At 39.5% G+C, this 17726-nt stretch overlaps 1 protein-coding gene across 3 annotated transcripts; it reads left to right on the top strand.

Moving 5' to 3' along the window:
- The first annotated feature begins 939 nt into the window (after positions 1 to 939).
- Positions 940 to 17635, top strand: LOC146366035 (oxidation resistance protein 1). Of its 3 annotated transcripts, XM_084914429.1 has the most exons (17): positions 940 to 1120; positions 2108 to 2207; positions 2308 to 2530; positions 3985 to 4181; positions 4448 to 4527; positions 7685 to 7828; positions 8308 to 8481; positions 10823 to 10954; positions 11044 to 11228; positions 11312 to 11679; positions 11771 to 11930; positions 13573 to 13756; positions 13961 to 14077; positions 15033 to 15185; positions 16125 to 16220; positions 16431 to 16504; positions 16649 to 17635. In XM_084914429.1, the coding sequence occupies exons 3-17, from the start codon at positions 2430 to 2432 to the stop codon at positions 16782 to 16784; spliced, it is 2301 nt and encodes a 766-aa protein (XP_084770555.1). In that variant the 5' UTR covers positions 940 to 1120; positions 2108 to 2207; positions 2308 to 2429; the 3' UTR covers positions 16785 to 17635. The 3 variants fall into 3 exon arrangements, with proteins under 3 accessions (XP_084770555.1, XP_084770556.1, XP_084770554.1); XM_084914430.1 differs by lacking the exon at positions 2108 to 2207 and having other exon boundaries at positions 8311 to 8481; XM_084914428.1 differs by lacking the exon at positions 2108 to 2207.
- The last annotated feature ends 91 nt before the right edge of the window (positions 17636 to 17726 follow it).

Below are 17726 nucleotides of genomic sequence, written 5' to 3'. Positions count from 1 at the left end.
TCTCTCTCTCTCTCTCTCTCTCTCTATATATATATATATATATATATATATATATATATATATATATATATATATATATATATATATATATATATATATATAGGTTGCTGCTAATAGTGGTGTAATGGTGTGAGGGATAGCACACTTTGGGTAACTTCATGCCAGCTGAGCGAGCCTCATTTAAACACAAAACACCCTACTTAAGTAATTGTTGATGACCATGACGGGGGCGTTTCCATTTTCTAATGTCTGCTTTTGGCAGGATAACACATTATGTCACAAAACACAAATAATCTCAGAGTGGTTCCTTGAACATGACATTGAGTTCACTGTACTAACACACAGACAGACTCAGTTCAATACAGTGCATTTGGAATGTGGTTGAACAGGAAATTTGCATCATGGATGTGCAGCTAAGAAATCTGTAGCTAATGTAAGATGCTGTCATGTCAATCTGAGGAATGTTTTCAGTACCTTGTTGAATCTGTACCATGAAGGATTTAAGACAGTTCTTGACTAGCAGGTATACCTAATAAAGTGACAAGTGAGTGGTTACCTGCATTATATTTTTCATAAATTGATTACATTAATTTTTGTTTTGTTTGTTCTGTTTTTGCTGTGAAGCTTAACCATGTGCAGGTAAATAGGAAATATTTTGTCTTTTATTGCTGTTTTGTTGTCGCATACTGTATTTCCCTACTTTATTTCAGAGAAACAGTAATCTTTTATAATATTTGTTTTTTTTTTAGAAAAGAGTACTCTTTGATTATAATATTGTTTAAGAAATACATATGCCTGTATTTATATATAAATACATGCGTAGTATTGTATTCTCTGACGTTTATAGTAAGGGCTCTTTGGACGAACTAGTCCTCTGTCTCAGAAGCGATGAGAAAAGATGCGGTGAAAAGACAAGATGTTTTCCTGCTACATACTTCCGCCTTCGCCGTTGCCTGCCGATGGTGGAGGAACAATCTTGACAGGTAGCTATGAATCGGCGCGACGCCGGGGAACAGGGCGGAACTTGTTACTGTTGTCTGCAGTGATATCATCATAACACTGCAATATGAAGACGCGCTCATATGACCGCCACCCGTCTCCATCCCTGGGCTAGACACAGGTCAGTGAAGACAACACTCGGTTAACCTGCTGCTCCTATAAATCCCCCATCTCCCCCAAATCTGCCGCTAATGTATATAAATATATATATATATTTGCCATAGCTGTTGTCTTGATGATTCTGTGATGTCGTCTCAAATGCTTACTTCCTCCACGCTGATAATGACACCTTAAACATTTACATGATGCATGTTATTATCGTTTCTTTTAACCTATGATCGTGTAATGTTCCTAAAGTGTGCAGTACAAAGCTAAGCTAGCTAACACTGCTGTTGCCGCTAATTCAGATATAACAAATAACTAATCGCTCAGGGATGTGAGCTTTGGGATGCCACATGAAATGCAGGAATTAGGCTGTAGCTACAATGGTGCATATATTACGACGTGAACATAGTTTTAAGTAGTGTCTAAGTAGCGCCTTCCCCAGCTAAAAAGCAAGCACATACATTATCTGATCCATCTATAAGGACATTCCTGCATAACAATATCCTGTTTTACATAGTTACAGAAATGCAAAACAAAACGGTAAGCTGGTCAGCAATCTTTGATCACTATAGTTCCTATTGACGTATTTTGATGGATATTTTTAAGGAACTGGAAATCTGTCTTAATTTCCTTGAGTATTCTCACCCTTTATTATCTCATAGTATGCCACTGGGAGAGGATAGAGGGTTAATAAGTCAGAGAGTGTGTGTAACCTTACTTTATAGATCTCTCTGAGCAGAAAGACGGTGGTGAAGGAAAACATTAATACAGTTCAGTGTTGCAATATGTTGTAATATTGTTTTCCTGCAATATCCCACTGTTCCAACTGCATAAAAAGTAAACCTTTTTTAGATTCAATGCTTATCTTGTTGCGTTCTTTCTATTGTAATAGTTGACCTATAACAGGGCTATAGTAGCATGTGACTGGCCGTTGATGAGGCATCATATAAGTTTGTGCTCTGCTTGTTTGATTTGAAGATTTAAATGGCTCTTTTCTTCCCAGGTCTTATCATTTTGGTCAGGCTGCAACCTATTTAAGAGTGTGCCAAACATTTCTCCTGCTTGGATTAACCCTGTTAATGTGTATCTCACTTCTTTCTAGGGTAAAGTGTAGGCTTTTGCTTCACTCATCTCTCTTTCATAATTAGGTGGATGCTTGTAAAATCCCTCCACATTTTCTGACTTTATTGCTGTCTTGTGTAGGTGCCATAACTGGGGCAGGAGGTAGGCATGGGGAATAAAAGGAGGAGGAAGGATGCCAGCTGAGCCACTCGTCCCTCTGCATCTGCCACTGCTGCCAGCAACAGACTAAAGAAAAACAGAAAATGGCTCAGTCTGTGAGGAGGGCTGGGACTTTAGGAGCCATGGACCGTGAGCCCCAGAGAGACAAGGCGAGGACTAGCTACTTCGGCAATGTGAAGACCAGGTCAGGCCTCTAATACTTGGATTATTGGAAAGAAAGCAAAGAAGAAAGCATGTCTGTGATATGTTTGACTGATATTAGCTTGAGTAAGCTACAATTTAGTCCTTGTGTGTGATGCCTGACTACTAAACAGAATCCCAAAATGCAAATTTCCAACAACTCCACGCTCAGTCACATCATGTGGGTGAGAGCCATAGCATCTTGCCAAGAACTCTTTCAGTCTCTTCTCTAGCCATTGCAAAGACAACTCCTACTCCCCTATAAATAACTGGGCTCTGGCTGTGAACGCTGCTGTAGTCTGTTATTCACACTTCACATACTCTAAACAACACAATCTTTGAATCCCTGCTGTTAAAGGGAAAGTCCACCTTAAAATATAATTTATATTTGAGTGTTAATATTCATTCTCGGCCAATGGTTACATACATTTGTGGTTAGAAGTTTACATCTGCATATGGGCATTAATGTCATGGTAATTTTTTACTTTTAACTATATCTAGAACGGTTCTTTTTTCCAGGATGGAATAATTGGACATAACACTTCTTAAATTACTTTAAAATGCCAGAATTGGGTCACAAGGTTGAAGTTATTTTGGATTCTCTAATCCAGACAGGGTCAGAAGTAAACATAAAGATTCAACTATACACATACACTTTTCAATAAGTGGTGCTGAGAGTTCTAAAGCGTTTTTAAACTTGAAGGCCAAGGCCTATTAACTTCTCCTTGGTGATCATGATTGCCTAAACCTGGTAGTTTCTCTTTGTTAGCAATAAAAAAAGATTTGTTTGACAGGCTTAGACCAGTGGGAAGTCCAAGGAACTCAGTGAAGATCTAGAAAGCAGAGTTCTAAACAATTGCAGATTTCACAATCATCATTTCAAACAATTGTGCATAAGTAGATGTTATTCAGATATGTCACCACTTTTTCCAAAGTCTGGAAGAAGACCTAAATTGTTGCCTAAATTGACTTTGGTTAGGATGTTCAGGAACTACACAGGAACCAATAAGGATTAAGCCTGCGATGAACTAGAAACTGCTGGAATATCAGTGTCATTGTCCACAGTGGAGGAAAGTTTTATGGTCAGACAAGACAAAGATTAAGCTTTGTGGCCACAATGGCAAGAGGCATGTTTGGAGGAGTAAAGGTGAGGCTTTCAAAACTAAGAACACTGTACCAGTTGTAAGCATGGTGGTGGTAGCATCATGCTCTGGGGGTGTTTTGATGCCAGTTGTACGAGTACACTGTACAAAGTGGGTGAAATAATGAAGGAAGAGGACTACTTCCAAATTCTTCACCTTCTCCTCAAATCAACAGTTAGACAGTTGAAACTTGGACATAACTGGGTGTACCGGCAGGTCAGTGATCCCAAACATCAAAACTGGTTTTTGAATAGCTAAACATTGCAGAGCTTTAATATAAAGGCATTAAATCTGTTTTTGATTCTCTGTGCCTCAGGTTGGGATCCAAGCTGCCTGCTGGTGTCTCTCAGCCTCCACAGTTTGCAAAACGGCCCTGGGAGACACAACCATCGGGCCGAGTGTTGCAGGAGGCTACAACCAGCAACCAGCTCCAGCACCAGACAATTGTGTGTCGACCCCTCAACCACATCCCGCACATCAGAAACCCTAAGCTGCGGCAGTACTACCTCGCAGGTACTCCTGCAGTGTTCGATATCCTCAGGCAGGCTGTTTGCATCATGTAGAAGCAAAGCGCTGCTGGAAGAACTGCAGCTTGAATTAGCATTTTATAACTGACATGTAGAGCCTGCTGGCTGGTTCATGTTCATTACTTAAACTAGTATTCAAGCAGACTTGTAGTAACTGTGATATTAAGCTGCTTCCTCATACTTCTGCTGCTGCTCAGAGTGCTTTATCATACCAGAATGGCACAGCAGAAATGTGTGTTTTTTTCCACACAGGGACTTCATGGGATCTGAACAATACTGTAGTGACAAACGAGCAAGTGGGTGGATCGTCAGGTGACGGCCCAAGCAGCAGGGTGAGTCACATGGTTTTCTTTTAAACTTTATTTGACCTTTTGTGGGTGGTGAGGCACACAGCTGTGGGAATATGGAAGAGAAAATTTGGAATTTATGGATTTATTGGCTGATTTATGTAACTTTATATCGTTGGGTGTTCCAGAGTTAGCAGCTTGAGGGTAGTAATTGGTTTCATAATTTATGGTCTTCAGAGAATTTGATAAAGATTGTCCAAGGTTCAGCGATGAGTTGAGAGTCAGATTCTTTGATTGAGAATCAGAAATCGCTCAGCTGTTGTCAGACGCCATGGGCAAAGAGAGTCTGTTTAAGAGCTTCTGCAACAAATACAGGAGGATTGCATTCTCGGACGTTCATTCTAAGGTTTGTCAGCTTGGATTTTAAAATTGAATGACAAAGCATGTAGCAATGAGGTAAAAGATGAGAAGATTTGTTTGTCTGTCCTCCCTCTGCCTTCTCCCACTTTTAATCCTTTCCTTTTTTTTTCATTGAAATTAAATTTGCTCTATATTTATTTTAAATGCTGTTATGCTTTGATATAGTGCAGTTTTCTTTTTTTTTTTGTAATTTAAATCACACTGGGAGAGAGTTGAATTGTATTCTATTTAATGTGTAGACGGCTAAAAGACTAAACATGTATTATCAGGGGTGATAAACCAACTGAAGGAGCTAATTCAGACCTGCTAGTTCTAAGATCTGACCAGTCCTCTGAACACTTATTAACAACTTACATAAACTCACAATGGACACACAAGCTCTCCACATATAGGTGTCACTCTAGGAGTGGCCTTTTCATAGAAGTGTATCTTTAACACAGATTAAAAAGTGCTGTAGTGTACTCGTCACCTGATTTAGTTCAGCATACACCACACCTACCTGTACTTATAATCCCATATCAACACATATTTTACACTCACACAATAAAACCTTTGACAGTTTGATCGGTGTCTTAGCGTCCACGTGATTAGACATTCCTTTAACAGGGAGCCTTGAAACTTTTATCCAAATCTGGGCTTTTCTAAAAAGCTGGCTTAGTTTATTAAATAGCTGCATTTATGGGTACTTCGTTCTTTCTTTTTTTTTGTTAATGATACATTTTCCCAGATATATAGAAACGGGATCAGTAAGGATATGGATAAGAAATGTGTACTTTACATTAAAGATCACATTAAACACTGACATTTCTTTATAGAAGTGCTTTACATGAAGACAGTAAGCCCGACTGCAAACATAAAAATGACATACGTAACATCTGATTGGAATAAATCAGGTGTCCGTGTTTGAGGATAAGAAGCTCACTAATGCTAAGTATAAATATGCAGTCCATATTTGTAAAAAAAAAACAAAAAACGCTGATCTGCTGGAGGAGAAGCTACTAAGTAACAATATGACAGGTTTCTGGAAATAGGTGAGAGTTTGTAACTGCAGGATATCGCTTCAAAATATAGTCGAAGGGATTTCTGGAACAAATAACATTGTTGCATAATGACAGAAGCATTATAGCACCTTATTTAATTGTTTTCCTAGTGAGCTGTAGAAGGTGGATAATACTGGAAGCACTGACCTCATGGTCACATACTATACCTGAGCTACCAGGTAATAAAGCATGAAGGTTATGATCATATTTGTCAAGCGTCATAAATATGCCAGTGTTAGGCTGACTTCTCTGTTTTCAAAAAGGTTACCCAAATACATCGTGAGGGTTGTGGCTTATTCTCATGCCAACCAGCGGTTTCGAGTAAAGTCAGGAGACAGCGTTTCAGCTTTATTAGCGGTGAACAATGGAGTTGGACAAGGAGAGATTTAGTCCCCAGCTCTTTTAAATCTTTATGTTGATGTATGTCAAAGAAGTTGAGGACAGGCGTTTAGCATTTCAGATAATAAGGAAAAAGATCTGGGACATGTTATTACAGATTAAACAGATTACACATGCATGAAATGTGTGTAAAGATACTGTGAAGATCTCTCTAATTACAGCATATTGTTCACCTCTGTAAACGGCACATGGAGAACTACAGGAAAGCACGCTTCAACTTCAGGTAGCTCATAATGACACTCTGAGGTTATTATTGAAGAAACCGAGGTGGCTCCGTGCAAGTGAGATGTTTGTAACAGCTGGAGTCAGTACAATTGAAGCTTTATTTAGAAGTCTCATGTGTAAGTTTATTTAGAGGCTCAACACCTCTGAGAATGAGATTGTGGGCTCAATGGATATGAGGTTTGAAACCACATACGTTATCCGTCTTTGTTGATGAGACACAGATGTAGTTGGCTGTTTGTGGGAGGGCGATTTGGGGTGTATTTTGTTTGTTTTTATTTTGTTTCTTGTGTTTTTATGAGTTTTTTCGTCTCCACGGGCCAAGTTTCTGGAATAAAGACCGATTGATATACATTGAAATCTGGGTGCGTTCGCTGTTTTCTCTACTGCATCTAATATGCACTGCACTCACAGCACTTATGTGTACACTTAGTTATCAAACTAAGGTATTGTGTATTAATGAGATGTTTGCTGCAACTCGCCAAATTATTGTGCGTTAGCCGGCACTAATGCGTACATGTCCATGTCCTAAGACACGGCTAAAAGCCCACGCCCACACGAGAGCACTGTGATTTTCCACGGTTACATAATATGTCAGGCGCCACTAATAAAATTTAGGTCGATGGATCCATCTGTCAGCCGATGACAGTCATTATGCTTTACTCCCACAGTTTCAAATTGATGATCTTACGTGCAAACAATTATAGATTTTTTTGTGTTTGTGTCTATGTGTGTGTGTGTGTGTGTGAGAGAGAGAGTGTCCACAGGTTTATTGGAAATTCAATCCGATTCACTGATGTTTGAACTTGTTTAAACTGGAAGTGCACAGAGGGCTCCATAACAAATGATGTCCCCGTGGGCATTTAAGGAGGCTGTATTTATATTAAACCAACTCTCTGATAAGGAACCGAATGGCTTTTGCTGCACATACACAAACAATCAAATAAAACAAAATACAGAACGATTATATATTTTATTTGGTCCTGGTAGTGTACTAGGCAAATCCAAAACAGGCCCATTTATATCTTTCATTATTAAAGTATGACCTCTCCTTGTGTTGTGTAATCACATTTCAATTTACTGACAGAGACTTTCTTGTGTTTGTGTTTCTCCCCACACAGGGTCTCCCTCGGGATGGTGTGTTCAGCGTCTCATCTAAGTTTAACAGTAATGCATCCTCAACGGAGGAGAGCGACATGGGTCACCAGTCCACCCTTACAGGAACTAAATCGTCTTCGTCGTCTGCTACCCTCATCGCCAGAGAGGTAAGTGTCAACTGTAAGAACACGATAGTTGCTGACATTTGACTCACATATTTAGTGCGCCTGTTAAGCGTGTACACACATCAGAATGACACACCTGCTGCAGCTGATTTGAAATGCAAAGCAGTGCCTCCCTCTTGCCTGCCTGTGAAAGTGTTTTGTTTTGTTTTTTTTGCTCCACCTTAAACCCATGTATGCATCACTACCCAACCAGAACTTATCTTTATGAGAAAAAACAGGCTCAAAGTCATAATTTCTTTAAGTGTTGTCATATTAATGCTTTAAATTGGTATATTGTGGCTGTAAAACAAAGTGCCCAACCTCACATCCAGAGCCCTATATGGAGCCTAGATGTCACTACAAACAAAGAAGTAGGAAAATGCAGGGCTGTAGAATGAGGAACTGCTCTGTTCTCTTCCAGTGTTACACGGTGTGCCCACGTGAGTGTCACAGCTATTCTTACAATGGCATTTTCTCTTAAGCAGCTGGTCGTCCCAAAAGGAAAAAACACTTCTCCTGGAGAAGGATCGTCGCATCCAGAACTGGATTCCGATACTAAGGAGAGACCAGAAGCGGAAGTAGATCAAGACCCTTTGAATCCACTCGCTGCTCAGCCTCAGTCCCCGTCACCAGAAGCAGAATACGACAAACTACTGGTAAGCAGAAATACAACTGATAATAATAGCATGTGGTACAATCCCGAGAGTACTGATTTTGCAGTTTTGTTGTTTTTTTTTAAAAAAAATGTGACTGAAGTGAAAGTAAGTGGTAAAAAAAGCCCACTGTTATGCCTCTTTATGGTTTATACAGATATATTTTGCTATTTGATATTTTCATAGCTGGAGATCATAGTTACTTTGTATATAAGATTATAATAAAGACTTTGTAGCATCGTTCAGAAACATATGTGCCTGGGTCTAGACTTTTGAATCCACTTCAGTTTCCAGTTCTGCCTGTTATCAGGTTACAAAGCCATAATAAATGAGTGGGCTCATAAACATTTTCTATTTAAAACTGATGCATCAGTGTTTGAATCAGGGATAGTATCATGGCACCATAATATGGGACTCTGTATGAAGTATAATTTATTTGGTTGGTTTGTGAGGCATTTAACTGTCCCCTGCAGTTTAATGAGAGAAAACCGGCATCGGGGAATGACTTGTAGCAAAGGTCCAGCTGGCTGGGAGTCAAACCCAGGAGCCAGCTGCTGAAGGCATTTTAGGCCATTTGATATGCACCCTTACTTATCTGTAAGGCTCCAGATCACAGTTTTTAGTCAGCCTTTTTACTCTTACATTGTGCATTTATTGCAATTTTTAGGTTCGGTTTCTCCTCATAAACAGCCGATAAGTGCAGCAGAACATGTTGTATTGTGTAAACATTTGGCCAGGGTAGCTACAGACGGAAATGCAGTAAATGCTTACAAAAAAATAAGTGGCTGTTTTGAACCATAACAGCTTCTCTTGATGTAATTTGTATTTAACCCTTAGAGGATCCTTAAAAATCCTGACTCTCTCTACTCTAAGGACAGAAAACGCCATCTTCCCCAAAACTGCTGAAAAAATATTATATAGTAATATTGTTTTCCACTTTAAATGACTCAGTCTTTTAAAAATATAGTTGTCCTTTGGATAAAATGTGGCCTTTTTTTTTTTTGCATAGCTCAGCCATTTTAAGAAACTGAGACAACAATTCTAAAATTTACAGAAAATAATATCGTAAAGTAATGGCAGATATGAGCTATATTCATTCAGAACAGCCAAAATAACATGAAAATAACGAAATGGAATGGCACAAAATGTCCTCAGGATCATCTCAGGGTTAATCATTGTCTGGTCATAACATCACATTACCCCTTGAACTCCAAGTCAAAACGTTCCCTGTGGAGTTTTATTTTAACAAACCAGCCAAATGTTTTTTTTCTGTGGCACCATACTGAAAAAAACATTCTCTTCCAACAATTCAGGGACAATTCTGTTTGAATCTGTTCATTTTCTAGCATGTTGGAGCTGATAATGCTTAAATAGATCCCCATCAATCAGGTTTTCACCCAGAAGCTGATATTCTGCGTGCCACAGAGAATTACAGAAGTTAATAAGAAGAAGGGTCAACATTTTAAATACTGAGTCTCTCATAAATTAGATTTATTTGGCAATATATGTCTTTAAAACTTATGAAATGCTTATAATTGTACTTCAATATATAAAAAACACATGTGAAAAAAATCTAAATAAAAACCGAATCACCAAAAAAAAACATTGTAAATATCCTCAGCACCCAAAGTATGTGTTAGATATGTTTGTTCATGGCATTAATTAATTAATGTGATGCCCATCCTTTTTATATTTATATGCATGAAAATATTGACTCATATTTAATATTTTGACATTTCCAAGTGACATTTTGATACCCAGGGTGCATTTTCGTGCTAACCTTTTGAGCTTTTTTTTGTGAGTCAGATTTTTATTGCAGATCTGTTATTAATAGAAATATTTATAAACTCAGATATTGGTGCTTTTGCTTAAGACCTGACTAAAGCTGAATATGACAAGGTGATCCACAGCCAAGTCAACGTGAAAAACGATGGATTAATAATAAAGAAGCTGAGGAAGATTGTGATTGTAATGAAAAAAACAAGATTTCATTATGGGCCTTTTTCCCCGGCTAATAAACGGTTATTAGCCGTGGTGAGAAAAACATGAGGCCAGAAGGCTGTAAAATGAATCAAATGACTGTTACTGTGGAAACAAGCAGCAAAACATCACAGCTCTGAGAACAGGCTGGAAAAGTGATGTGGGCAGTGAACAAACAGCAACATCTGACAAATGATGCACTGATACGGATATAAAATGCTTTTGATGTTATCTTCAGTTTAAGGCCATGAAAACAGAAACAGGTCAAACATTTACATTGACTAAAGCCAGAAAGCTTGTTGACTAAAAGTCCTTTTACTCTCTATTAAACGCTGTATTTTGTTGTTACCTGCGATCCCGACAGGATGTGGAGGCAGTACCGATGCCTGATGGGCAGCTTTGCTTATTGGCTCTGCCACCAGAGTGCTGTGAGGGGGAGGGACCAGAGCCCATGCCATATCTCAAACTGATCTGCCGCTACATCACTGATCGTAAGGTGAGTCTGAAGAACAGGTTGAGAAGGTTGGTTTTCTTTTTTTGGACGTTTGTAAGTTAACGTTAGCATTTTCTGTCTCTCTTTGTCAGGGTTGTGTTTCAGGCATCCTGCTGGTGACTTCTAATAAAATCTTCTTTGATCCGTGTAAGACACATCCTCTGGTGAAGGAGCATGGCTGCGAGGAGTACCTTCTGTCATACTCTGTTGACAATCTGGCATCTGTCTCCTTCTTCTCTGATATCTCACACGTTCACTTCAACACCTCTCAGCAGAGGTCAGCAGGGATGCATAGTTAAGCACGTGGATATCGGATTACATGAAATGCCAGTATAACCACTTTTTTTCACTTTTTTTCAGGAGAAAAGGGAAAAAACTTTTCCAGAAGCTGAAAATGGCCAAAAAACAAGGTCAGTTGAATCTCAAGGGGGAGTCGTGCCCACCTCTGGTGTCTGCTGCTCCAGCTGATTTATCCAGACTGGCTCTGAGCCCGACCAAGGAGGTTTCTGAAGATGAGGAGGCAGAGAGCAAGGACATGGCTGAAGCTGAACAGGAGCTGGATAGCAGCCCTCTGGAGGTGCTGACTGAAGCATCGGTCGGCAGCCTGGCTGTCCTGAGCAGTGCTGCCACCTTCTGCTGTGGAAGTCAAGAGATGGCAAGCAAAGTGAACATGGACCAACTGCAATCTGAAGAAATGGAGAAGACCTCTGTAAAAAATCAAACTGCAGGTCTGAATGTGAATTATGTCTGTCTGGCTGATGTGTTAGATGTGTTATTCCTTTGACGTGAGGCCATCTTTGCTCTTTGTTTCCTTCACAGCACCTAAGAGGTCATCAGCGAGCAGTCCTGGGGGTCTGATGTTTGTGAGGCTGCGGGTTCAGCCATCGGCAGGAAAGAAAAAGGGTGTCGGAGGTCTTCACCTCGGACCAGCCAAAGCCTTACCTAAAAGGGATACCTGGCTTGCACTGTCACAGGAAAGGTAACCAAAGCGCGTCTAAGAAAAGTATCAAAGGATTAAAGAAAAACTCCATCAGACTTAAAATAATCACTGCATTTCTTCTCATGCAAATCAGGAGAGTTTTTTAAAGACTCCTAACCTTTACAACTGCACTTTATAATGAAAGCTCTTGGTTAAATCTCGAGCTCACGCCGCTGTGCTCTATAATCCAGGTTACTCAGAGGAGCACCTTCAGCCAGAGAACTAAAGTATTTAAATATTCCACCCTGTCGTCATTCTGTTACACAAGTCCTCGTCTTTCTGCTTTAGCAAATTCTCCAGCTCCCACAGTCTTGTCCATCAATTTCAGGTATCAACGTCATATTTCCAGATACCGATAAAGCACTGATCAACTTTTATTAACATAATATAAAATCTTCTGAGCTAGAGAGGACATGCCAACTATTTTAACTGGCTATGTTGTCATCCATCTACAGTGCTGTGAACACTCTGTGTGATAAGTAAAGCCCTCCACTTGTTCATTGCTACTAGACCTGTTGAATAAAGAAATCACTTAAATAGAACCTGTGTGGCAAAGTTGAAGTGGGCTAATAGACCTCAAAAGCATAATAGTATGGGGCAATCTAAAAACACCAAGTCATTGAGATTTATTACTCTGCAAAGGGTCTTTTTCAAGGCATTGGGACTCCAGCAAGAATCATTATGGACAGGCTGAGAAATCTTGGAACAGTGGTGAACTTTCCCAGGAGGGGCCAGCATACCAAATTTACTCCGAGAGTGCATTTGAGGCTTATTTAGGAGGTCAGAAGAACCCCTAATATTTAAATTTGTTTGATGAAATGAAACATGTAAGTGTGACAAAAGTGCTTTTTTACAGCACTGTACTCGTGCTAACAAGGGTCACTTCGTTAAATGCTTACTTGGCACGCTTATCTTTTGCCACTCAGCGAACAATGGACACATAAACATTACTTTGTCTTCAGATAAATAGAGTCAGTCTGTCAGCTTGTGTGTGCATAATAAGGGCCACTGTGGCATCCAATAATAAAACGACGTTGGTCAGACTCAGTGCCAGTACCTGAATCTGTAAAATGGTTTTAGTCAACTCTAGATTTCTACTCTGTAACATTTCATAAATTCTAGTGTTTTTGTTTCACAGCTACATTTATCCTTCTCATCTATAGTATGAAGTAGTTCCAATTAGCTGTGCGTAAGCCAGCATCAGTAATAGTGATGCAGTAATAATAGAAACAATGTAACAACACTAAATTCGACCCTACTGCTGTTTTTCTTTCTGATTTTTTTATATGCTCTGGCATCACTACTTTCAAGTAAACGATTGTGAATACTTCTCACACGGCTATTCAAATGTAACATCCATGCAGTCCAAACAGTGACTCTTTAACTGAGCGATCCTCACCGAAGCACTGACTCTGTTCTGAGAAAGCTGAATCTCAGGAAAACAATGCAACCAGAAAATCTGCGGCAGTAAAAGGATAATTGAAAGCCACATAAACGAGCTGAACCAGCGTTCCCCACCTCTCCGCCTGCAGCTGAGCAGAAAACCACACCCGGGTGCCACGCTCTCACTGTGTTGGTGCAGCTGTCGTGTTGTTTGTCGATTCAACATTTCTGAGCGAGTGCCTTCTCCTCCCTGCTGTAGCTCCGACGAGCTGTACGCCTACTTAAAACACTGCCGACCAGACCTGTGTATGCTTGAGGGAGGAAAGGAGGACGGGGAGGGAGACCGTGATGATGAGGAATTCGTACTCATTGAAGACGAGGAGGAGGAGGAAGAGGAGGAGGAGGACAAGCTGCTTCAGAGACACTCAGGGGACGACTGGGAAGTGAGTGGAATATTATTGTTTGGGTCTCACAGGATAGCAGACGATGAGAGATGAGGTCAGTCGGACTTTTATGCCGATAATGGAGAATAACATGTTTGTAAGTTTGTGACCTGCACTGCAGGTTAAAACATTTGTTTCCTGATAAAGAAAAAATATTCTAGACGAAAAACAGCTTTTTTCAAATGTACAAGTGTCTTTTTGCAGATGGTGTTGATGGAGGAGAGTAGAGACAAGCCGCTCTTGGTCGTTGATAGAGACCCCGAAGGACTCAGTAATATTGTTGAGAACAGCCAGATTTTGGAGGCTTCACACGTCAGAGAGGTTGGTGACACCAAACAAGCGTTTATATGTGAGTTTTAATCATCTGATGATGTAAGAGCATCTAGGTTTAGCTTCAGAATTCAAGGGGACACAAGAAGTTAAAGGTTCTTTAAGTAAAGACATAATAAAGAAATTAAAACCGAGCTAACAAACAGTGAGTTTCTTTATGATAAACAACAGCTTGTCTTTATACAGACAAGCTGCTTTTTTTGCATTTTTGAGACTTTTTAAGTAAATATAAGTATGTATTGATGAAACTAAATATGCATTTGAAAATCATTTTAGCACTCCCAAGTTTTAAAGGGTTTCATCAGATTATAAGATAAATGTAAAGTGGGTTTTTGTTTTCTTATTTTGAAAGAGGAATAGCTAATCTTATTTAAAATGATGTAAGAAAAGAACTGTTTGACCTCATAAGCGACAGTATAATACAGTTAGATTTACTGCTTAGTGTTTTATGGCCAAGTATCTTCAGGAGACTATTTATAGAAAGCTGAGTTGGCTCACACACTGCTCTTATATAGATGTCCTAGAGTAGTGGCACTCATTGTGTGGTGTTTCTGCTTAATTAAAGGTTGACAAGAAATGTCTTGATGCAAGCTCAATCATGCAGTTAAGGAATTCCCAGAAAGATGTTTCTGTTCATGTGCATAATGACCTGTAGTCAGCAGATGCTGAAGGAGTGACTGGGATGTTTCTCCCACTGAAAACGCTACATTCACATGAGCAGAATAAAACTTGTAGGGTTGACAAGGAAGAGATACCATTACTTCTTCAATGCCTGTTATTATTATTATTATTACAGGTAGTTCATTATTCAGAAATGAATAAATGCCAGTTTCCTAACATTTTCTAGAAAACACACACAGATGGTATCTCCAGTATTTAATTGCTATGTCACCCTTTTTAATGTTCATTTCATTTATTTTACTTCCCGCCTTTCATCTGTTTCCAGCTGTGTAAGGAGCTTCCTCCCAGGACTGTTGGCTACACGTGGCAGCTGGCTTACAGCACATCGCGTCACGGCGCCAGCCTCAAGTCTCTTTACAGAAAACTCAGCGGCACGGACTCCCCTGTTATTATTGTCATCAAGGATGCGCTCGATGAGGTAAAAATGTACTGTCAGCTCTAAAGCCCGAGCAGTCTAGGATTTTCATGACCGATATTTGGTGATTTTAAAATCTGATAAATCAGTAGACTATCAGCAGATTTCCCTAATGTTTGTTATGTGTAGTATTTATAAGTACTTGTTAAGATAATATGATTGTGCTTGCTTTATTGCCACAAGTCATAGATTACTGCTGAGGGCTTACCATGAAGCACTGTTTCTTCTTCACTCTCCTTTTTCACTCACTATGTGTTTATACACCTCTCTGCATTTAATCTTTAGTTATTATTAATCGCTCGCTCTCTTCCACAGTCCTGTCTTCCTTCTTTCACCCCCAACCAGTCGTGGCAGACTGAGCCTGGTTCTGCCGAAGGTTTCTTCCTGTTAAAAGGGAGTTTTTCCTTCCTACTGTCACCAAGTGCTTGCTAATGGGGGATATTTGATTGTCGGGCTTGGCTCTGTATTATTGTACTGTCTTTACCTTACAATATAAAAGGCCTTGAGGTGACTGTTGAATTGAATTACTTTTTCACGCTCTGCCGAACTCTCTGATCAGCTGGTTATTCTGGTTGTGGTGTTCCAAACACACATTTACAGTACGGAGGTTGCAGGATGCCCAACTCTCAAACATTAACGTTTATAATATGGTTGAACGGTGTTTCTCCCTTCTCGTCTTTACTCGTCTTTTAATTTATCATTCATCAGCTGTTATAAATGAATATATATGTATGTATTATTGTAGGGTCTACCGTGTTGTTGTGATTTGGCACTGTTTAAATAAAATTGAATTGAAAATACCAATATATCTGCAAATATTGGCCGATACTAGCGATTTACCAATATATCGATTGGTAAAAATGAACTATTCTGTCTCAAATAAACAATATATATCTTTAGTCTTTAGTTTTTTAATTTTCTCTTATGACTTTTCCTAATCAGATATTTGGGGCCTTCCTCTCTCACCCTTTGAGGCCTAGTGAGATGTTTTACGGTACAGGAGAAACGTTTCTCTTCATGTTGCATCCTCGCTTCAAGGTAACCAATCCAGATTTTTTTTTTCTTTAGTGTAGAAAATATATTCTAAACCATTTAAAATGCAAAATAACAGGATGGTATGACTGAAGGTATGGAGGTATGGATGTGAGTTGTGATGAATGATGCTTCCTGGGAAAATGAATTGATGGAGGTAACAGAGACACTCCGTGTGTTATAAATGTGAGATGATTATCTGACGTCTCTCTGCAGTGTTTCAAGTGGACTGGAGAGAATTCCTTTTTTATTAAGGGAGACTTGGATTGCTTTGCTATTGGTGGAGGCAGGTAATTAAGTAGCTTTCTCGACTTCCACTCTTCCATAATTTATACTTCTGTGGCTTACAAAAAATAATATTGCTCTAATTTTCAAACCAAGCCAAGAAGGGTCGGTTTCCTTTCGCTAACCACAGTCTCCCTCTTTTTCCACAGTGGTCACTTCGGTCTGTGGGTGGATGAGAACCTATACCTGGGCCATAGCAGTCCCTGCTACACTTTTAATAACTGCTGCCTTTCAGAAACCGATGACTTCCGAGTCATGGAGCTAGAAGTGTGGAAATTCAGCTGAGGAGATTGGACGACGTTTCAGCTTGTTTCACGTCGTCGCTGCTGATCGGCTTTAATCGAGACAGAATTATCACTGAGCGGAAACATGCAGCAGCTCCTTCATTTCATGGTAACATCCATAAACGAAAACAATCAACCTTAAACTTCTGGATTAATCCATGTGATTAAGTGCTGTGGATTTTAACAAAGTGAACTGAAATAAAGCTGATCCTTAGCAGCCTACTGTCAGAGTGGGCTCTGAGGGTGGACTGCTTAGTGGCTGACTCATTCCTGTGGGTTTGGCAGACAAACTAAGTTGTGCTACAGTGAACTGTAGAGCTGAACTGGATTCTTTGAATCCTAATTTTTGGATGGACTAAGTTACAAATGGAGTGAGTTACAAATCTCAGACTGCACTTTGCTGTTAATATGAATCGGTAACATCACAATATCCCATTATTTATTGTGTAAACGTCTCCCTTCATAGTTAAAGCATGTCCCCACTTCAATGCTTTCTGAACTGCATGTGTACAGCCCAGACTCTCGCAAACACTTCCCTTCCTTAACCACTAATCATCACTTTAATGGCTTTTCGTTCATCGGTGACGCAGACGGCTAAAATGAACGCCGAACACTTGGAGCTCCGCTTTTAGAAAGCCTTCTGAATAGAAGATCATCTGTACTTCTTCTGACTTTAACAGCCTCATTTGTCACTATTCACCACTGTGGTTTCTGAACGTGCAAAAATCAATACTTCAGATTCATGTAATTATGTCATTCGGCTGTATCTTACTCTGATAGACCAATCTACTCTAACTACACTCTACAGTACTGTAGATGTGTTAATAAAAATCAGCACAATGTGAATTTAAATGTGTGTTATAAAGAAAACTCAATTCTTTTTGTTTAAAAAAATGTTTTTGTTATACAAGTGAAAATCAAACGGCACTGCTAGTTACAGAAG

The sequence above is a fragment of the Perissodus microlepis genome, chromosome 19 (genome assembly GCF_051167445.1).
Source record: "Perissodus microlepis isolate ML-2025 ecotype Zambia chromosome 19, ASM5116744v1, whole genome shotgun sequence".
Lineage (NCBI taxonomy): Eukaryota > Metazoa > Chordata > Actinopteri > Cichliformes > Cichlidae > Perissodus > Perissodus microlepis.
Note: the sequence above shows the minus strand (reverse complement) of the source record. Positions and strands in the feature narration are given on the sequence as shown.